The sequence below is a fragment of the Crocuta crocuta genome, unplaced genomic scaffold (genome assembly GCF_008692635.1).
Source record: "Crocuta crocuta isolate KB4526 unplaced genomic scaffold, BGI_CrCroc_1.0 scaffold383, whole genome shotgun sequence".
NCBI lineage: Eukaryota > Metazoa > Chordata > Mammalia > Carnivora > Hyaenidae > Crocuta > Crocuta crocuta.
Window position 1 is genome coordinate 151,048 of NW_027531897.1, and position 23,526 is coordinate 174,573.

Consider the following 23,526-nt stretch of genomic DNA (forward strand, 5'->3'; position numbering starts at 1 on the left):
CTAGCTCGCTCTCTCAAAAAGAAAACATTAAAAAAATAAACACCTAATTATAGACTTTTACAAGAGACTCCCTTTAAATATAAGGACATGAAAAGATTAAAAGGAAGGAAAAAGCCAAGATGCAAATACCAAAAGCATAATGGAGCAACTGTATTAAAGTATGATGAAGTCACTGATATTAAGGAAAGAAGTTTTACTAGAAATAAAGAGGGTTGATCTGCCAGGAACATTTAACAGTTCTAAATCTGTATATGCTTAGATTTAAATTCTAAAGGTGTATAGACCTATATATTTAAAACAGTAAAAACAGAACTAAGGGGAAAAGAAGAAAATTAATCAGGGTTATTTTAATACCCGTCCTAGTCAGAACAGTTAGATAAAAATCCATAAAAATATCAAACATTTGAACAATAATTTCAACTTTTTAAGTAGGCTCCATGCCCAACATGAGGCTTGAACTCATGACCCTGAGATCAAGAGTCGTATTCTTCCCACTGAGCCAGCCAGGCATCCCTCAACATTTCATGTGAACGGCAGAAACCTCACTCTCTTTGAAGGGAAAATGGAGCATTTGTTAAAATTATGTATTTTGTATTATATTGACCCACAATACAAGTTGCAACAAATTTCAAAATTGAAATCATACAATGTATATTGTCTTTACAGTGGAATTAAGTAATACCTTTTTTTTTTTCCTTTGGCCACACTTATTTAGAAAGGCAACAAAAATTAGAAAATATTTTGAACTAAATAAGACTGAAAATATGACATGTAAAATTTGTGAGAAGGAGCTAAAGCCAGAAGCACTGTAACTATCCATCTCAAGAAGTTAGGACAAAAATCTTAAGTGTGTAGACAATAACAGGTAAGAACAGAAATGAAAGCAATAAAATTGGTAAACCAGCTGAAAAAACAGAATACATAAATTACCAATATCAGAAATAAAAGGAATATTACGACATATCATACAAACATTTTAAAATAATATATTCAAACTTTAGACAAATGTGAAATTTCTTAGAAAAACAGAAGGTGGGGTGTCTGGGTGGCTTAGGCACTTAAGCATCTAGCTTGATTTTGACTAAAGTCATGATCCCCAGGTTCGTGGGATTGAGCCCCATTGTCAGTATCTGAGCTGACAGCACAGAGCCTGCTTGTGCCTCTCTCCCCCGCGCTCTGCCCTGTTCATCTCTCTCTCTCTCTCTCCCCATCTCTCTCTCTACAAAAAGCAAAAAATCTAAGTTGCTTAAATTATCCATCGTTAAACAAAAATATACCAATAGAAAAGACCACAATGAGATACTACTACAGATCCATCAGAATGGCTGAAGTTCAAAGGTCTCATAATACAAGTAGGGGCCAGAATGTGACACAACTTCTGTTAGGAATGTAAAGTGGTACAACTGTGGAAAACTCAATCTGTCTGTACCATGTGACACAGATATTCCACCCCTAACATACTTCCATGTATACATCAAAGGTCATGCATAATAATGTTCACAGCAGCATTATTCACATTAATCAAATAATGGGAATAACTCAAATACCCAATTGAATGGATACATTGAGGTATATATAGTCATACAGTAGAATATAGTGATGAAAATCAGTGAACTCTAGCCACATGTAACAATATGAAATGAATATCACAAATAATATAACGGTGAGCCAAAAGTAAATGAAAGTATATACAGGGAGGGATTCCATTACATAAAAGTTTAAAACAGTGAAACTAATCTATGGTGAACAAAAGGGGTGTAACGGTCACCTCTGGAAAGGGGGGGAATGTTGTCAGAGCAGACATGAAGGAGGCTTCTGGGATCTTTGCAATACTCCAGAATCTGGGTGATTTTCACCAAGTATGGTTGACAAAATTTTCATGTATGTTTGCAGGATAATTTATTGAGCTATATGGACACTTAGGATTCATGTACTTTCCTGTATGTGTATTAATCTTCACTTTTTAAAAAGTGCTGTAAAAAGGAGTGCATGGAAGACATGGGGCCTGGTATGTGGAACACAAAGTCAATAACAGACTCGAGGGACTGTATAGTCTCAAATAGGAGGTTATCAACATTTGGAAGCAGAAAGCTTGACCAGTGACCCTGGCTGTTATGCAAGCTGAAACCATTTATCTAAGGGTAACTCACCAATTTCCATCACGCTGTCATCATCCAAAATCTGCTGCAATGAGAGAATTCGGAGAAACTGAAGATGCTGACACTGCTGGATGATCAGTTTGGCCACTTGTTGAATCCCATCCCCAGTAGGAAGGCTCAATTCTTCCAGGTTGTTAAGAGAACCTAAGGTATAGGCTATGAGAAGAGACAAAAAAGATATTCTCCAAACAATGGTCATCTATAGCCTCAAAATCATGCATAGTCCCGGAGGCCCCATGTAGCATGGAGGCTGTTCCTCTTCCTCTCCAAAGGACAAGATAAAAGGGTCAGCCTACACACCTTGATCCTCACTGCCACCTCCAGTCAACAATTCCTCCGCCCTCCCCCAACCAATCTCTCCTGCACTGAAGACCAGAATGCCTACCCTATCTCCAATTCTTATTTTAGACTCAAGTTTCTACTAGCCTCCAACATAACTCCCCTAGCTCCTTAAATGTCTTCAACCACCTTCTTTCAATCCCGTCTCCTGCTATCAGCCTCAGTGATTTCTGCTTCTCCCTCCCAGCACTAAAGCGTCACAGTCCACTAGTGTTACATCTTTGCACTTTGACCCCCACCATTGGCATGGTATATTATGGATCACTTGATCCCTAGAAAGCTTCTCCTTCTAAGGCCTTAGGCATGGAAATGTTTTTAGCACTTTCTAGCATTCAAGCAGTATTCCAAGCTGGGGTTTTCAGTTCTGTGTCCTAGATCTTCTAAGGACCCTGGTTCCTTTTAGGGAGGCCAGTATTTAGGAGTCAAGATCTGGCATTTGGGGTACTCCTTACTACTAGGATCCTTTCTAATCTCTCATTTCACTGAGCTATTTATATGTGTGTGTATAGAGATAGGTAGCTCACTACATGTGTGTATATAGATTTATATACATTAAAAACCATGAGTCCACACCAGTATTCCTACATGTAATTTAATACCTTAGAGTTCTTTCTACCCTCTCCTTTCAGTATTTGTCAATTCCTTCTCCAACCGTGAGGAAATTTGATTCTCATTATACTTAACATACTATTCATTTAACCAACTTGTTGTATATGCCAGCCACCTCCTTGGCCCCTCAATCTTGCCTCTGCCCCACTTAGTCTTCCTGCTCCTCCCCCAGCCACATGCTGCCTCCCAAGGAAGGCAAGAGAAGGGAAGAGGAAGACATCCAGGTGATCAGGCTATCATTTGAGAAGCACTGCTGCTCTATACTCCCCATCTCCACTCATTCCTCTTATATTGTCCTCTGTTAAAAGAGAAAAATGCCCAAAATGAATTGCTTTTGCCAAGCCCCTCATCACTAAGCCAAGACTTAATTTTGAGTCTGAGCTGTTCCAGAAATGGAACCTAAAACCGCCAATCAGGAATCGCTAGATCAGCACTAGTTAGGCAATCTGCCTAATAGACCCCTGCCCTCCCCTCTAAAGGAAAGTAACCTTACAGTAACCAAACCACCTGCGTTTTTGTCTACTCTAACTTCCCTGTTCCTGCTCCCTTATGCCTATAAAAAAAATCATTTGATACAGCTTCTCAGAGCTATATCCTTCACTCATGAGCACACATTCCTTTTGTAATCATAAAAAAAATTGACTAAGTATTTAGGCAATTTCTGTAGTTAGCATTTTGTTAATTCTGAGTTTTCACGAACTGAGTTTTCTTAACCTTCAAAGATAGTTTTATCTATATTCCAAAAACCTTTGAGATAACAGGGATTTAGCAGGTTTGGAATGGGCCCCGGACAGTGCGATTGCATCATGCTATAATGACCAAATATGTGTCTGAAGAAATAAATCACCCTGAGAACACTGCTTTGAATGAGATCAAGTGAGATCAGGCATTTGGAGGCTCAAAGCTAAGCAGCCCTGCCCCTTCCTCCAGATGAGTAAGGGCAGCTAATACCTATAGTGATTTCATGTGGTTTACACAAAATAGAAGGATTTCAAGGGAAGAATAAAAAGTAAAAGGCACAATTTTGCAAACATACCGAATTTTTCAGATGTTTCCTTATCAGCAAAGTGTTGGTCTTCAAGATTTAGTATCTTCAGAGAAATAAGATTGGGCAAAGCGGTGACTATAAAAGGGAAAACAAAATTATGTCAGCTACATCTTTTATACCAACAAATGTATTTAAGGACTATTTTTTAAATGACTGAAATCAGTACAGTAATTCAGATTTTACTAGTTAGTATGACAAATAAAGCTTAGGAAATAATTCTGATAATTACAAGTACTTAAACTTACAGATACAAATACACCTTACTTAAAAATTCATGTAAAATCAGATCTAACAGCTTAATTCTTTGACCTCAATTACATATTTAATAAAATTTATCTTTTAAAAAGTGCTTAATATGACTCTGCATACAAATGCATCTAAAACCAAGATTTTATGATCTTAGCTCTTACCAAAAGCGATGGGTTTGAAAAATGATCCAAAAAAATTAATTTCTTTGAGTTTCTTGCAGGAAGCAAGTGCAGCCATGAGAGATTCAAAATCCGAAATCAAATTACTTTGCAGATGAAAAACATGAAGGTTTGGAGAATTCTGAATTAATTTCACTAAAAAATATCAAAGATTTCAAAAATTAGAGGAAATTCCAAATTTCCTTTTTAAAAAAAATTTTTTTAATCTTTATTTTTGAGAGAGAGAGAGACAGAGCACGAGCATGGGAGGCGCAGAGAGAGAAGGAGACACAGAATCTGAAGCAGGCTCTAGGCTCTGTGCTTTTAGCACAGAACCCGACATGGGACTTGAACTCATGAACTGTGAGATCATGACCTGAGCCGCTGTCAGATTCTTAATCGACTGAGCCACCCAGGAGCCCCAGAACATTACAACTTTCTATCAGAATTATCCATATTTTTCTGTTTCAACAATACAAAGTAAGTACTATGATGTAATGATCCAAGAATTGGGTTGCTTGCAGGTTCATGTTCTGCAAGTAAGTAGTGAGCTATGTGAACTTGGACACCTGGTTACTAACACTGAGGATCAGTTTTCTCATTTAGAAAAGAAGAGCTAAGAGCGTAGACTCAGTAAGGTCACCTTAGTCTTTAACATGCTAGTCTTAAGTTTGCATGTGAATGGCATTTACTCAGTAGGAATAGGATACAAAGAAACAAAAGCAATGACAAATCTGAAGCAAACCTAGACTTGATGTAAAAAATTACTGACAAGTATAAGAAAACTACCACTTCCACATTCAGCTTCAAAGAATTTTATTGCATGCAACTCTGCCTGGAAAATTCCACATTTACATTGCCTCAATCTGTAGGGCTCAGTCTTCATTACACTAAGGAATTGAGGACACCTAAGTCATTTTGTGAAAAGATGGATTTAGGAAAGACGGCTGCACAAACTGTTCAATCGATAGGACAGGCTGGTGAGAAAACGGAAATTGCTACCAATCCGCAGGTTTCACCTCCCCCACCCCAGTCTGGAAGATCTGAAAGTTGAAATTCAAGAGCAACTTAAATAAAATCAAAATAATTCTCCAAAATAGTTTGGAGAGACAGTATATCAGTGGGTGAAAGCTCAGACTTAGTCGTAGTCAGAACTCCCAGATCTGTCTGAATTCCACATTTACCATCTCCTTACCTGGTTGACCTCCAGCAAATTAATTAGTTATCCTCTTTACACTTCAATTTCCCTACTTGTAAAATAACATTAATAGTACCTTACCTTATAGAAGGTTCTGAAGATTAAATGGGTTAATATTTGTAAAATACTTAGAACAGTTCCTAGCATGTCAGGGCGCCTGGGTGGCTCAGTTGGTTAAGCATCCGACTTTCAGCTCAGGTTATGATCTCACAAGTGGTGGGTTCAAGACCCAAGTCGGGCTTTGTGCCGACAGCTCAGAGCCTGGAGCCTGCTTAACACTCTCTGTCTCCTTCTCTCTCTGCCCCTCCCCTGCTCACATGCTGTCTCTGTCTCAGAAATAAATAAAAATGTTAAAAAATTTTTTAGGAAAAAAAAGAACAATTCCTAGCAGGTATATAGTAAGGGCTCAATAATTTCCAACACCTCTCTGCTTGCTTTTAAAAGATTTTTTTAATCTCTATACTAAATATGGGGCTCAAACTCAGCCCAAGATCAAGAGTCGCATGCTCTACCAACTGCGCCAGCCAAGAGCTCTCTGCTTTCTTAAGGAGGAAGAGTGCTAGTCCCACAGTTTATTATGGATACAGGCTACAACTCGAGATTTACAGAAGCTTTAAATTTTTTTTTTTTAATGTTTTTATTTATTTCTAGGAGAGAGAGAGAGAGAGAGAGACAGCGTGAGCAGGGGAGGGTCAGAGAGAGACGGAGTCACAGACTCTGAAACAGGCTCCAGGCTCTGAGCTGGCAGTCAGCACAGAGCCCGACGCGGGGCTCAAACCCATGAACTGCGAGATCATGACCTAAGCGAAAGTCGGACGCTTAACCGACTAAGCCACCCAGGCGCCCCGAGATTTACAGAAGCTTTAAATCTTAGTTATTGGCCAAGTTGCCTTTCCACATGATGTAAAAACAAGTAAATCAAATTGCCCATCCTTACCTAGTTTAGAAGGACTATACTCAGCTGAAATTCGGACCAACAATTTCTCCATATTGTAGAGAGGGAAGAATTCTTCAGGAATGAGTGAAAAAACATTTTGTTGATCATCCAGAGCCACAGAGTTCTTTCAGGCATAGGAACTTGTCCAAATTAGTAAAAAGTTTATCTAGAAAGCAGAACACAGTTTGCCATTATTAATCTAAGGAATTCGAAATGGAAAATTTCAACTGTCATTTTCAGTCATCAATTTGTTTTCGTATTTTCAAATGAAAACCTTCCACATACCATAAAACATTCTTTTTTTTTAGAAAGCACGTATACAAACATACTACCCTTTGTAGGGTCTACTGATTGCTCTATGAGAAGCCCTGTGGTACTCTGGGTGCACAAAAATAAGTAAGACATCTTCCCAAACGGTGCTCAGGTGACAGAACTTCCACGTGCAAAAGAATGATTTTGGACCCTACTTCCCACCACTGGATACACAACTAACTCAAAATGGAACAGCCACCAGCAGAAAAGATAGGTGTCAATCTTCATAACCTTGGATTTGACAATGGATTCTTAGATATGCTACCAAAACCAGCAAAATTTAGAACTTTTGTGCATTTAAAGACACTATGGAGACAGTGAAGACTGTCCCAAAAATAGGAGAAAATACTTTGCATATGTCCATTAAGAATTTAACAACCAGAATATACAAAGACTCCTACAACTCAAGACAAAAAGGTAACACAATTAAAAACTGGGCAAGGAATGGGGCCCCTGGGTGGCTCAGCAGGTTAAGCATCTAACTTGGGCTCAGGTCATAATCTCACGGTTGATGAGGTCAAGCCCCACATCGGGTTCTGTGCTGATAGTTGGGAGCCTAGAGCCTGCTTCAGATTCTGTGTCTCCCTCTCTGCCTGTCCTTGCCCCATGCTCGTGCTCTCTCTGTCTCTCTTTCCCTCTCTTTCAAAAATAAACATTAAAAATTATTTTTAAAATGGGCAAGGACTTAATAGACATGTCTCAAAAAGAACATGTAACCAGTAAGTACATGAAAAGATGCCCAACACCATTAGTCATTAGGGAAATGAAATCAAAACCACAATGGGATACCTTTTCTTGCCTAGTAGGATGACTTTCTAATTAAAAAAATATATATAGCAGCAAGCGTTGACACAGCTGTGGAGAAACTGAAACCCTCATACACTGCTGGTGGGAATGTAAACTGGTGCAGCTACTGTGGTGAACAGTTTAGAAGTTCCACAAAAATTAGAATTACTGTTAATATCATCCAGCAATCCCACTTTTAGGTATATATCTGAAAGAATTGCAAGCAGGATCTCAAAAAGGTATTTGTACACCCATGTTCATAGCAAGCAGCATTGCTCGCAATCAAAGAAACAAAGCAAGTATCCATCAACAGATGAATGGATAAACAAAACATGAAATATACCATACAGTGGAAGATTAGCTATAAAAGGAACCAAGTTCTGGGGCGCCTGGGTGGCTCAGTCGGTTAACCGTCTGGCTTCAGCTCGGGTCATGATCTCACAGTTTGTGGGTTCAAACCCCGCGTCGGGCTCTATGCTGACAGCTAGCTCGGAGCCTGGAGCCTGTTTCAGATTCTGTGTCTCCCTCTCTCTCTGACCCTCCCCTGCTCATGCTGTCTCTCTCCCAGAAATAAAGAAAACATTTAAAAAAAAAAAAAAAAGGAACCAAGTTCTGATACTGGCTGCAATATGAATGAATCTTGAAAATATTATGCTGTGTAAAACAAGCCAGACACAAAAAGACAAAATAATAAAGGATTCCACTTATGGAATACCTAGAGTGGACAAATTCATGGAGATGAAAAGTAGAATAGATATCGGTGGGTTGGCAGAGGAAGGAGTCATTGTTTATTTGGTACAGAGTTACCATTTGGTATCATGGAAAGGTTCTGGAAATGGTTAAAATGGCTCATTGCACAACACTGGAAATGTGCTTAATGCCACTAAAATGCGTGCTTAAAAATGGTTAAAATGCCGGCGCCTGGGTGGCTCAATCAGTTAAGAGTCCTACTTCGGCTCAAGTCATGATCTCACAGTTTGCATTCGAGCCCCACATCAGTCTCTGTGCTGACAGCTCAGAGCCTGGAGGCTGCTTCAGATTCTTTGTTGTCTTCTCTCTCTGCCCCTCCCCTGCTTATGCTCTGTCTTAGACTCCCAAAAACAAGTAAATGTAATAAAAAAAAAGTTTAAATGGTTAAAATGTTAAATTTTAAAATGTGTTATGAATATTTCACAGTAAAAAGGCATTTTAAAAAGAGGAAATTTTTTTCTAATTTTGAAGATAAATATCTACCCACATATCTTAATAATGTTTGGTGACCCTCCAGAAGATGACACAAAGCATAGCACATCTAGGTATATAACAAACCACTGAAAACCAAAACCATATTAGCAACAGAAAATTAGAAAAACTTGTAAATACTATTTACAAAAGTATCTAAAGTACCTAGGAATAAATTTAATGCACGACACACAAAGTCTACATTGAAACCTCTCAAACATTGCTGAGACCAGTGAAAGGGGACACAAGTAAGAAATTTTTTTCCAGCGAGTACAAGCCCTTTCTTCTGATAAGCAGGTAGGGTAATGGTAATTCTCAAGCATCATGGTACATGGAATTTATTTATTTTTTTTTTATTTTTCTGAGAGAGAGGGGACAAGTGAGCATGGGGCAGAGAGGGAAAGGGAGAATCCCACAAGGGGTAGAGAGTGAGAGAGAGCGAGAGCAGCAGGGCTCTTGTTTTACCCAAAGCGGGCTCGAGCTCAGTCGGCCCATGTGGGACTCAAACTCAGGATGCGTGAGATCATGACCTAAGCCGAAGTCAGATGTTTAACCAACTGAGCCACCAAGGCGCCCTATCCTTTTACTAGTAAGTAATTTGAGTCTGTTTATTAAGAGCCTTCATTTATGGGAGCGGCACCTGGGTGGCTCTTAAGGGTAAGCAGCCCACTCTTGATCTCAGCTCAGGTCATGACCTCACTGTTGGTGAGCTTGAGCCTGAGTTGGGCTCCAGACTGACAGTGCATAGCCTGCTTGGGATCTGTCTCTCTCTCCCTCTGCCCCTTCCCCACGTGCAATCAATCAATCAACAAGCTTTAAAAAAGCCTTCACTGGTTAATATTTTAATTTTATCTCAATTATTTGAAAAGCATTCTTTTAGTTAGAGGTCTTTCACTAATTTGTACTACTGACAAAAATAAATTAGTCAAGGGTTATCTTATATCTATTCTATCAGACAGCATTTATGGTCTCATGCTTTCAGAAGTTTCCATCCGCCTAAAACTAAGAGTGAGAAAATAAAATAACCCATCAGAATAGCCATCTAAGATACATTCAGGTGTACCTGGTACCTGCCTTGTCCCCAAGACTTGAAGAGACTCCAGGGCAGGCAGGGTGAGGAGCAATTCCTGTTCTGCTGCACTCAGCTCCAGGCGGCACACTGAGCACTTGGTCACAGAGTCCTTACTCTGCTCCAGAGCCGGGCGGATGTATTCCATAAACTCCCCGCTGTTGTCCAAATAGAGCTCAATGCGCTGCGAGGCCGAGAAAATGACCATGAGAACCCTGAGCATCTCCCGGTCCACGGCGGCCATGTCAGACACACATACTTCCAGAAGGGGGATCTTGTACTGCTTTGGAGAATGGTGCCAGTAGCCAGCACTGATGTTGGGTGGTTTCACAAGTTGCTGGTTCCGAAAACGCTTTATGTTTTCTTCTTTTTCAGCTAAATCCCTCTTCCTTAGGTTCGCAGATTCAAAGGCAGAAGCACAGTCCTGATCAACAGTTGGTGCCTTAGATGTGTCCATATATGTTTCCAAGAACGGAAAACCTGCTGGGTGTGCCTTACTTCCTCTTAGGGAGACCCGGATGCTCCGCAGCAGTAATAGGCTTTCTGGGTGGTCAAAAAAATACGGCAAAGTAAGTACATCCAAATTCAGGGTCTTCCCTTGAAGGAACTGCAAAATAAATGGAGTGCAGGCACCAACAGTGTTGCTTTGATAAGCAGCTTTTATGGCAAGAGTCAGTAATTGTTCTGAAACGATTGAAAAGTAATCTTTAGGAGACATTTGCCACACCGTCCTCATACACTGCATCATCCCTGAAATTCCTGGATGGTGCCTCAGGTAGTCATCATTTTCTACTATAATCTCCAATGACTCTTTATTATCTGCCCAATGCAGCAAGTGAGATACAATCTTTGGCCCTGCCTTTGTTGAAGAGTGGCAGGAGAGGTAACGCAAAAAATTGCTGTAGGGACCTAGAGCCATCATCGATGAGTTGAGTTGTTTCAAATAAGAGAGTCCCAAATCTTGATCTTCTTGCCTCTCAGAATCCAGAAGTTCAATCAGCCTCTTCCCGGCAAGAAATTCTTGGAATGTGGGATTTAGAAACCGGTAGACCGGTCTTAGTCTCTGGGCTGTGAATTTGCTCAACAGGCACGTGACTAAATCTTCCCTGTCATCAATTCCTGCTTCTGTAAGGTCATCATCACTGAACTCAAAGCAAGTTGAAAAAAACCCTTTCAAGGCCAGCTCACCACAAGAGGACACAGTTGCTCTGAGAAGTTCAGCCATCGATTTGTACTTTAAGAAAAGGCATTCCATATATGACTTGAAGGCAGCCACATCATCAATGGATGTGTTCCAAGGATACTGAAACCAGTTAGCACAGATCGATGCGACAAAGAGAGGAGTTTTGTGAATTCCCTGCAAGCTTTCGTTCACTCTGAAGTAAACCATAAACTTCTGCAGACGACTCGTATCGTGTGAAAAGAGCTTCCGTAATAAATACATGGTATTATAAAAGGGAAACACTCGTATCTCCAGAATCGTGTCTAGGTATCGGCGCATGTCCCTGGTCCTGTTTGTATGTACACCAATCAGTAAGCAGGTCCTAGATGAGTGGTTTTTTCGAATTAGTTTTTCTAGGACATGCGGAACTGAGCACATTTCTTTGTAGTCATCCAAAAGGAATAACACTTGATTCCTTAACTGCTGGATGATGTTCCTCAGGCACACTTCAGTAACAGAGCCTTCTGTCTTTAGGAGTTGGTCACAAACAATGTTGGCCAGCCCCTCGTCCGGTCTGGTAGAACTAAGGGAGAGATAGAAGACCAGCTGGAACCTGTTTAGCAAGGGGCAGCATCCTGATGCCCACAGAAGCGCTATTTTCTTCAGCAGGACTGTCTTTCCACTACCTGCTTCACCCTCCACACACATGACAGAGTTGAAGTTGGCCAGGACCTCAGGTAACACCACAGGCTCTTGCACAGGACTGCCGATGCATCTTAAGGCCAGGGCTAGATCACAGCCCAGCAAGTGGTCGGTGGCTAGGGAGGGACAGACTTCAAGCAAACACATGTGGCGGAAACTGGCACTGGTGTAGGATGCTCTCAGCCACTCTCTCAGGTTCCTTGCCTCCTGCAGCCACTGGGCTTCACGCTGGGCCACTGCTGTGGAGAGAAGGAAAAAGGCAGATCCTCTACACACAAACAGATGTACACATGCCGATCGTCCCATGTGCCCCTTCAGCATCCTTACCTGGCACTACAGGACTAACTGCTGCTGAATCGTCACGATAGCTTTCACTTGTGGTTTCCTTTGAAAATAAAATCCCCTGTTAAATCAAACTTTGTATAAGACAGTAGGGCAGCATGTTAAAGCCGGGGACCAAACATCTCAACAATGCCCCCCCTCAAATATTTATGCCGATTAAAGGGAAGAATGGTACAGATATCAAACAATAAATGATCTGCAAATACCCGCACGTGTCTCCTAGGTGACCCATGTATGACACATGCTGTGGGTGAATCAGGCAGTGGTTATTCTCCAGACAATCAGAACCACGATGTGGGCAATGAGATGGGCCCTCCAGAGATTACGGAGTGCTGCTTCCGACCATAGTTATTCACATTTTAAAAAATTTTTCTATATATTTAAAATTTTTTAATGTTTTTTATTTATTTCTGAGAGAGACAGACAGCATGAGCAGGGGAGGGTCAGATAGAGAGGGAGACACAATCCCAAACAGGCTCCAGGCTCTGAGCTGTCAGCAGAGAGCCTGACGCGGGGCTCAAACCCACGATCCGTGAGATCATGACCTGAGCCGAAGTCGCACGCTCAACCGAATGAGCCACCTAGGCGCCCCTGACTGTTTGACTGTTTAGAGAGAGTGAGAGTGGGGGAGAGGGGTAGAAGAAGAGAGAGAATATTAAGCAGGACACAGAGCTGGATCCCACAATCCTGGGATCATGACCTGAGCCGAAGTCAGACACTTAACCAACTGAGCCACCCAGGCGCCCCTATTCATATTTTTAATATTTCAAACCTGGAATATAGAATGATTGTGTTTCTTACAAAATAAGTTATTGAGAAATCCCGACACTTTTTTTTATTCAATTTTGTTTTTCATTCAAGTGCAGATCAAGTTACTTTCTTTTTGTGGGGTGACAGACATAAAAGACCTAACATACAGCCTCAAATAAGAGGTGTGTGCACAAGTACTAGATTAACTGTGACTTCAATCTCAGAACAGTGTAGGATGTCTCAGTTTATTTTTTTTAATTTTTAAAAATTTATTTCTGAGAGAGCGAGACAGCGTGAGCAGAGGAGGGTCAGAGAGAGAGGGCGGTACAGAATCTGAAACAGGCTCCAGGCTTTGAGCTAGCTGTCAGCACAGAGCCTGACGTGGGGCTTGAATCCACGAACCGAACCGTGAGATCATGACCTGAGCCGAAGTCAGACACCCAACCGACTGAGCCACCCAGGTGCCCCAGGATGTCTCAGTTTAAAGGGACCAGCCTATTATCTGGATTTATGATTTGGTTGATCATTTGCTTTTGTAAAAAAAAAAAACATTATCTTCTCAGCCCTGAGAAAACCCAAAGAGAAAGTCACACTTCATGGTCTTGTAAATAAAGATCCAGGCTCAAGGTACCCTGGATGCTAATCAGATCTAGGTCTAAGAGTCTGGGCCCCAAAATAGAAGGGACTGACTACATTTCCTGAAGCTAGCTTCTAGATGTTACTTGTTTGTTGTAGTATCCTCATCTATACTTAGTACATGATAGGTGCATAAGAGATATTTGTAGAACATATTTCCTTCTGTAGGATGAGCAACTCCTGTTCAAAAACCATTTTCTAGGGGTGCCTGGGTGACTCAGGCGGTTAAGCATCTGACTCCGTTTACTCCATTTCGGCTCAGGTGGTGACCTCACCATTAGTGAGCACTGACAGCAGAGAGCCCACTTGGGATTCTCTCTCCGTCTCCCTCTGCCCCTCTTCCGGCTCTCTCCCTAAACAAACAAACAAGTTTTCTATCAAATGATCACATACTGCTAAAATGAATAAGGTACTGGTGTTCATTACCTTTAATTCAGAAAGTTCACGGTGGTTGTGAAGGTCTGGAATCTCCTCTACACAGGACTTCAGATTTTGGAGAAACTGACAACTAAGCACAAAGTTAAAAGTTATAAAAACAGTTGAATGCAACTAAGCATTTGCATTAGGTTTTCAAATACACTGTTATAGAATTTTGTGGTTTTTGTTTTGGGGGTTCCTTTATGATAGAGAGTGCATGCACACCAGCAGGCTCCACACCCAGCACGGAACCAGACCTGGGGCTTGAGCCGACGACCCTGGGATCATGGCCTGAGCTGAAATCAAGAGTCAAACACTCAATCAACTGAGCCACCCAGGCACCCCACCGTTACCGATTTTTTAATGGCAAAAATGAAACATTTAGAATGGTTCTCATCAACAGCAATGCAGATGGTTCACAAAGTAACAGTGCAGACAGCCAGTAAATTTGGAGGAATGAGTGCACATTTAATACTCATCCATGAAACTAACATGGACCTAAAGAATCAAAAACAGAGAAGAAAACGCCAAACAAAACAAACAAAAAACAGGACGTGTAGAAAAACTCCTAAGGTGTAAATAAAGCCTGCAATTGATGGTAATGTACCAATGTTGGCTATATACTAATGTGATTTAAATCAAATATATTACAGTAATTTAAGAAACTGGATGTGAGAATATAGGAACTTTCTGTTTTATCTTTGTACCTACTCTAAATCTAAAATCATTCTGAAGTCAAACATCTATTTTTTAGAAAGCTCCATCAATATGAATATAGAGTATGGCCACAAATATACTTAAAAACCATTTGCGGGGCGCCTGGGTGGCTTAGTCAGTTAAGCGTCCGACTTTTGCTTAGGTCATGATCTCGTGGTTTGTGGGTTCGAGCCTCGCGTCGGGCTCTGTGCTGACTGCCAGCTCAGAGCCTGGAGCCTGTTTCAGTCTGTGACTCCCTCTCTCTCTGACCCTTCCCTGCTCACGCTGTGTCTCTCTCTCTCTCTCTCCTAGAAAGAAATTTTTAAAAAAAACCATTTGCACTACTAGGTATTTACCCAAAAGATACAAAAATAAAGATTCGAAGAGACACATGAACCCCAATGTTTATAGCAGCACTATCAACGGTAACCAAACTATGGAAAGAGCCCAAATGTCCATCAACTGATGAATGGATAAAGAAGATGAAATGTTACTCAGCCAGATGAACGGATAAAGAAGATGAAATGTTACTCAGCCATCAAAAAGAATGAAATCTTGCCATTTGCAGTGACATGGATGGAGCTACAATGTATTATGCCAAATGAAATAAGTCAGAAAAAGACAAATACCATATATTTCACACATATGTGGAATTTAAGAAACAAAAAGATGAACATGGGGAGGGAAAAAAAAAAGAGGAAGGCAAACCATAGGAGACTCTTAATGACAGAGAACAATCTGAGGGTTGCTGGAGGGGAGGTGGATAGAGTGATCAGCCAAATGGATGTTGGATATTAAGGAAGGCACTCGTTATGATGAGCACTGGGTGGTGTGTGTAATGATGAATCACTGAATTCTACTCCTGAAACCATTATTACACCGTATGTTAACTGACTAGAATTTAGAATTTAAATAAAAATTTGAAACAAACCAAAACTATATGCCAGACATCATCAAACTGGATGTAAGTATCCTCTAAACTCAGGTATGATGTCTGCCTGAAGAACCAAGGGGGAAATTTCTTAAGAGTTCCACGGTGATTAACTTGGATACATGAAAACTAAAAAAAAGGGAGTAAATAAATGAGCTACCTAGGAACAACCAACTGTCACAGGCTCATTTTCATGCTGCAGAATCACAAGAAAGGATAATACATTTTTATTTTCCTACATGGCTTAGAAAGGAGTCCAGGAATAAAAGGATAGTTGCAGGTAAATGGCAAGTAGGACTTCTTAAAACTCTATTTTTGAGAGAGAGAGTGTAAGCTAGGGAGGGGCAGAGAGATGTGGGGAAAGAGGCCCCGAAGCAGGCTCTGTGCTGACAGCGCAGAGCCCAACGAAGGGCTCAAACCCACTAACTGGAAGAGCATGACCAGAGCCAAGGTCAGATGCTCAATCAGCTGAGTCCCCAGGCACCCCGTCAGCAAGTAGGACTTTTAATGTTTCTGTCCAAGGCTGCTATACTGACAAAACCATCAGGGAAAAGATTCTGAAGGAAGGCGAGAAAAAGACTTTCATACAAACAAAGCCGATACACTTGGTAGCCAGCAGACCAGCCCTGTAAGAACTGTTACAGAAAGTTCTTCAGTTAAAACAAAATGGTAAGAGATGGACACTTGGTTCTACCCCGAGGAATGAAGAGTGCTTTGGATGGTTAACCAAGTGGTTAAATAAAAAATACATTTTCCCCGCCTTTTAAAATGTATTTAAGGGGCTCCCAGGTGGGTCAGTTGGTTAAGCGTCTGACTTCGGCTCAGGGCACAATTTCACAGCCTGTGAGTGCAAGCCCTGCATCGGGCTCTGTGCTAACAGCTCAGAGACTGGGTCCTGCTTCAGGTTCTCAGTCTCCCTCTCTCTCTCCCCCTCCTTGCTTGCTCTCTGTCTCTCTCAAAAATAAACATTGAAAAAATAAAAATAAAAAAATTTTAAAAGGCAGATGGTAGCAGAGGACAGCTACACTTGTAGTGAGTATAGCGTCAGGTACAGAACTGTCACATCTCCATGTTGTACACCCAAAACTCCTAACATCGTGTGCCAGGTGTACTGCAATTAAAGTGAAGCCAGCTGCATTGTGAGGAGCATCGCATAACATGTTCAATCACTATGTTGTACACCTGAAATCAATGTAACATTATACGTCAACTATAATTTTTTAGAAAAGAGGCAGAAGAGGAAAAGGAAGTTGATAGATTCTAGGAAATATTGTAAATTATATTAGGCTGCATTCTCCCTTACCCTTCCAAGAATTAAGAATGTCCTTACTGTTCTCAGCAATTTACTAGATATTAAATCCAAATAATAAAGGGAAGAAAAAAAAACTCCTGTCAAAACACCTTCAATGCAGTATCCTCTTTAGAATCTTAGAATTAGATGGAAGTATTTGAAGATCTGTATGTATTAATATGTATTTCTGGAAAACCTCTTACTAATTACCAAGTGAAAAGAACGTATTTCTTCTTGCAGGTACCTGAGTGGCTCAGTCAGTTGAGCAATTCGAGGTTTCAGCTCAGGTCATGATGCAAGGATCCTGAGATCAAGCCCTGAATCAGGCTCTGTGCTAAGTGTGGAGCCTGCTTGGAATTCTCTCTCTTTCTCTCTCCCTCCCCTACTCTCCCTCTTGCACTCTATTTCTCTAAAATACATTTTTTTAAAAAGATGCACAGAAAACAAATATTAAAGAAATAGGCATGTCCTCATTTCTTCATCAAATTTGAGAACACTGGAAACAAGGGGAAAATTCTAAAAGCCTCCAGAGCAGGGTAGCGTAGTTTGCAATCACAGGACTAAGAATTAGACAGACACGGAACCTTTTTTTTTTTTTGATAGTTTATTGTCAAGTTGGTTTCCATATAACACGCAGTGCTCATCCCCACAAGTGCCCTCCTAGGCATGGAACTTTTCAACAGCAACACTGAAAGCGATTAGAAAATGCAGCAATGCCTCTACAATTCAGAAAGAGAAGGAATTCCAACCTAGAACACTAAACCTAGCTAAACTACCAAGCACAAATGTGGGGGCTGGAGTATAAGTATATGCATATGCTCCTGGACGATATCTGTCTTTTATGTCGCCTTTCCCCGGGAATTGTGGAGGAATGTTCTACCGAAGTGAGTAAATGAACCAAGAGGATGGTGTCCGGTCCAGCAGACAGGAGCTGGAACACAGGAGGGAGGACATGAGACTCAGGACGAATGTGAGGGAAGATCCCAGGATCCCAGTCACCTCCAGGACAAGTAGTTCATACTGGAGCAGGTCAGAATACCTCAGGACAGACCCTCTCAAGAAAATGAAAATGATGGGATATATTTGTAGGTCCAAATGAAGGATTGGAGGCTTAACAATTTCAGACAATTTGAAGATGAGCTAACTACATCAAAGAACTAAGCAAATGGCTATAGCTCTTTAATGTTTTAAAAGGGAGGTGCCTGGGTGGCTCAGTTGGTTGAACATGCGACTTAGGCTCAGGTCATGATCTCACGGTTTATGAGTTCAAGCCCCACATCAGGCCGTGCTGACAGCTACAAAGCTGTTCAGCTACAAAGAATGAAGTAATGATACGTGCTACAAATTGGCTAAACCTCAAACCATTATGCTAAGTGAAAGAAGCCAGATATAAAAGGTTGTATTTCATGCATCCATTTATATGAAATACACAGGCTAGGTAAAACTATAGAGGCATGAAGCCTATTGGCAGCACTAAAAAGTTAGGGTGGGCAGTGGGGGAGTGACTGCTTACTGGTACAGAGTTTTCTTTGTGGTAATGAAAATGTTTTAGAAGTAGATAGGATGGTTGCATAACATTGTAAATGTACAAAATGCCACTGGATTGTGCATTTTATTTTATTTAATTTTTAAAAATGTTTTATTTATTTTTGAGAGAGAGAGACAGTGTGAGCAGGTGAGGGTCAGAAAGAGAGGGAGGCACAGAATCTGAAACTGGCTCCAGGCTCTAGCTAGCGGTCAGCACAGAGACTGACGTGGGGCTCAAACCCACGAACTGTGAGATCATGACCTGAGCTGAAGTCAGATGCTTAGCTGACCGACCCACCCAGGCGCCCCTGGATTGTGCATTTTAAAATGGTTAATGTATTTTTTAAAAAAATTTTTAAAGGGGGTGCCTGGGTGGCTCAGTCGGTTGGGCATCAACTTTGCCTCAGGTCATGATCTTGCCGTTCATGCCTTTGAGCCCAGCGTTGGGTGTCTGTGCTGACAGCTCAGAGCCTGGAGCCTGCTTTGGATTCCGTGCCTTCCTCTTTCTCTGCCCCTCCTCTGCTTGCATGCTCTCTCGCTCGCTCTCTCTCAAAAATAAGTAAACATTAAAAAAAAATTAAAACAGAATGGCTAATGTATGAATCTCACTTCAAAACAGCAAAAATTAAGCAAAACAAAGTTATCACTTCCTACAAAAATTAAAAGTTGTACAGGGAGGGAAAGTAAGTCTTAATTAACTGGCCATGATAATATAAATAGGTAAGGTAAAAGATAATGCTCTAACCAGAACTACATGTTATATAGCGAGGAATTCTACATGTGAAGGGTGCTGTGCGAGCAAAGGGATGAAAGACATAAACACACGTTACACAATATGAATCCAAGAGATGAAGACTAAATCGGAAAATAAGATGGGGGGCAGGGCAGGGAGAAGTATTAAAGTGCATCCAAATTTACAGACATTAAACATTCATTCCACTCACTTGGGAAAATATCTGGCGTGATCTTCTAATGGGTCATCGCCTTCCTTCCAGCTCTCCACACACCCTCCACAGAAGAAACACTGGACGATGTCCTTCACACCTACAAGTGAGGAATTCCATCCTCTTGCATGTGTATTTCTCAAGTGTCACAGGTAATAATCACAAAGCCTTTATTAGCAAAACCCTCTTTGCATTTCCAACTGGATTCTGCGACAGAGTCACAGTTTGGGTTACCAGCAAGGTGATATTCTCTGTAGGACACTTCTCTTCACCAACAGAGTAATGAGCTAGTGAAGGAAATGCTCCTAAGGCACCAGGCACCTGGATGAAGCCCCTCCCCCTGTCCCATCCTCCTTCTATGGAGAGAGATGTGCAGATCAGAGTGTGGAATTATACCTCCCTGAAGCAAGAGATTTTTGTCTGTTTTGCTCACTCATGACTCTCACTGGCCTAGAAGAATACCTCGCACTTATTGTTAAACATTCAGTATTTGTTTAGGGAATAAGTCAGCAAGAATGCATTTGGAGCTCAGGGGGAAAAATCTTTGAGGAAATGTAGCAGCCCATATATAAGTAAATTCATGAAGAATCAAGTGTCTTTTACTACATGATTCCCTGGTTTATTCCACTGCAAGGAGCCTCAAGTCTCCTGATGAAACTCTTTCTCTGAAAGGAAACTAGCATTAGGATCCCCCAAATGACTGAGCTAGAAATGGAGCATCCATCAACTTCCTTCCCCTCCTAGACACCTGTAGACACTGCCAACTAGGGCAGAAGAAAACCTCCCTTTGTGTCTGGACAAAACTACTAGGGCTTAGAAATTGCAAAATCCTGGGTCAGATGACTCGGATTTGTGGGGAGAGTTGGAGGTTTGAAAAAGAGGAGGGTGAGGACACTGGACAGAGGATCCTTAAGGCTGGAGAGAGAAAGAATAGAGTATGGAGAGAGCTGTACGTCTTTTTAGATGCTTAAGGTCGTGAGGCATTAAGATTTTTTGCACCAGGCACTTGGGTGGCTCAGTCAGTTGAGTGTCTGACTTCGACTCAGGTCATGACCTCACAGCTCCCGAGTTCAAGCCCCACNCCCTAGAAATAAAAAAAAATATTTTTTTTTAAAAAAAGGTGATTTTATTAAAGCATGGGGACAGGACCCATGGGCAGGAAGAGTTAGCTGCATGGGGTNCAGCTCCCGAGTTCAAGCCCCACGTCAGGCTCAGCACTGACAGCTTGGAGCCTGGAGCCTGGTTCAGATTCTGTGTCTCCTCCAGTCTCTGCTCATCCCTTGCAAGCTCTCTCTCAAAAATAAGTAATTTTTTAAATGTGCAATATTAAAAAAAATATTTTTTTGTACCAAGGGAATAGGTCTGCTAAAGTGACCATAGCGTTCCGTACGCCGCACTGCCCTGTGATATTCGTCATACCTACTTGACCGCTCAGCACAAGATCTGTATGGACCTCTGCTATCACTCCATGTGTGTGTTCGGTCTAAAGAAGGCCAGCAAGGGGCCCCTGGCTGGTTCAGTTGGTATAGCCTGCACCTCATGTTGTGAGTTCAAGGCCCATGTTGGGTGTAGAGGTCACTTTAAAAAAAAAAAAAAAAAGGCTGTCAGCAAGATACCTAAGAAGGGCACACTATCTTTTCTCTGATCACCTTACTTACTTAGATATTCTGCTGAGGAGAACCAACCCACTCTTTGGATCACAGAGGGGAGCTGCCTGAGGACCAGCAACTAAACAGAGAACATTATGAACTGACAGGAGATGCTACACGCTTAGTGATCATAAAGGAGAATTTCCTTGAGTGCTGATTGGCTCAGTCAGAAGAACATGTGACTCTTGATCACCGGGTGGTGAGTTTGAGCCCCATGTTGGGTGTAGTGATTACTAAAAAAAAAAAAAAAAATCAACTTTAGTTTAAAAAACAAAAGAATTTCCTGAGGTTCTCTTTCAAAGAGAGTGTGGCAAAGGCTGCTATCCACATTCCCAGTGTCTCTCTTTCTTCCACAGTAACAGAAACCCCATTTTTTGCTAGTCATATTGCCACCCAAGAAAAAGAATCAATGTCCTAGCTCCTCTTAAAGCTAGGTATGGCCACGTGACTACTAAACTCAGGTTACAGAGATAGAAGTGGAAGGGAAGTAGAAAGGTTATGTGAAAGTTTCCAGGGATGCTGAGGTTGGGAAGGGGCGGGGGTCGGAGAGTAATGTGTAGAAAGTAAAAGACATAGTAGGGGCACCAGCGCGCCTGGGTGGCTCAATCAGTTAAGCATCTGACTTTTGGTTTCACCTCAGGTCATAATCTCATGGTTCATGTTTTGAGCCTATCCGGCTCTGTGGTGACAGCGCAGAGCCTGTTTGGGACTCTCTCTCTCCCTCTCTCTCTGCCCCTCTCCTGCAAGCTTGCTGTCTCTCAATCTCTCTCTCTTTCTTTCTCAAAATAATGAACATTTTAAAAAAGAAAAGCAGAGATTGTGGAGTCTAGATAAACACAAGTCCAGGACCATAAAGTGTAAGCGGAGTTTAAGTGGGTGCAAGAAAGAGTAAGACCAGAGCTTGACGGAAACTAGTGACTCACCCGTATAGAGGAAACCTGCTCTGGCCAGAGCTGCAACTCCTGCCGGGAATGCATGGGGCCAGTTCTTAAAGGAATCCAGTTGTAGCCCTTCATTAGCAAAGATGCTGTCATTGCAATAAGCTTGGGGGGAAAAAAGCGTACGGTGAGATCACTAAGCTTTGCTATTTCAGGTATCAGTGTTCCAATTACCCCTTTGTATCTACGGATGGAAGATGGACACATTGTGTTTAGCTGCATTGTAATTGGAGGAGGGGCTGGAAAAGATGGAAAAGCTATGATGAAGCAAGACTAACCACATGTCAGAGTGCTGAAGCACTGGTAGATCTGTGGTGGCTAGATACTACGGTCTTATTTCTGTGTACGTTGGTATTTTTCTGTAATAAAACATTTCAAAATGATCTCTTCATTATCTACCGATGAAGTTTTGGAGTGATGGTGGGTAGACCGGAATTGATGGCTAAGAAAGACTTCGTGAAGACATCTTTGGTGCAAAATGGTGATTTTATTGGGGCCCCTGGGTGGCTTAGTCCGTTAAACGTCCGACTTTCGCTTAGGTCATGATCTCGCGGTTTGTGGGTTCGAGCCCTGCATCGAGCTCTGTGCTGACTGTCAGCTCAGAGCCTGGAGCCTATTTCAGAGTCTGTACCTCCCTCTCTCTCTGACCCTCCCCTTCCCATGCTGTCTCTCTCTCTCTCCCCTAGAAATAAAAAAAAATATTTTTTTTAAAAAAAAGGTGATTTTATTAAAGCATGGGGACAGGACCCATGGGCAGGAAGAGTTAGCTGCATGGGGTTGTGAGAGGTAACTCTTTTACCCTCAGGTTGGGAGTGGGGGGTCAGAGAGTAGGTCTCTAAGGTATTTTGGAAGGAAGGTTTCCAGGACCTTGAGGGGCTAGATGTTGCTAGAGAAATGCCAATTATTAACATTTAATAAAACCTCAGCCAGGAAACCCTTCAGATGCCTATCAGGGGGCCAGTAAGGTTGGAGTTTGACTGCTAGCGTATATCTTGGGGCAGTTGAGATAGAAGACAGAGACTTAGAGGGTCCTCGAGACTGGGATAATGATAAGCTTAGATCCGCTTTTGCTCCCAGCAGAGTGTCATCATCAGGCCACTGAGCTCCTAGAGGGAGGTCCCTCTGCCAGTTTCATGGACTTGTCAGTGGGCTGCAGGCAGTCGGGGAATTCGGTTTTTCATTTGCCTTAGTTTCCCACATCACCGTGGCAAGCACTTAAACCCCTTTCCTTTGTTGGGAAGCCAGGACTGTCTGAGGAATATCACACATCTCCCACCTGGGGGCGGCGTGTGTGTCAGTCTGTCTTTCGCCCTCAGCCTGCCCCAGGCTCCCTCATCATCTAGCATCAAAACAAAACAAGACAACGCTGAGTTTCCCCTTCTCCCCAGCTTAGCATCAAGATTTGAGAAAATCAAGTTTTCCTTGTTATCTCCCTTAAGAGCAGGCAGATTCAGGT

The 23,526-nt window shown here is 41.8% G+C and overlaps 1 protein-coding gene across 1 annotated transcript in view; it reads right to left on the reverse strand.

Moving 5' to 3' along the window:
* NAIP (NLR family apoptosis inhibitory protein) overlaps positions 1–23,526 on the reverse strand; it is a 37,491-nt gene that overhangs the window by 4,140 nt on the left and 9,825 nt on the right. The window contains 10 exon segments of the mRNA XM_077773601.1: positions 2,151–2,315; positions 4,144–4,230; positions 4,566–4,718; positions 6,698–6,819; positions 6,821–6,863; positions 10,080–12,188; positions 12,277–12,334; positions 14,104–14,185; positions 19,484–19,583; positions 22,056–22,175. Of these exon segments, the coding sequence (XP_077629727.1) occupies positions 2,151–2,315; positions 4,144–4,230; positions 4,566–4,718; positions 6,698–6,819; positions 6,821–6,863; positions 10,080–12,188; positions 12,277–12,334; positions 14,104–14,185; positions 19,484–19,583; positions 22,056–22,175 (3,039 nt within the window).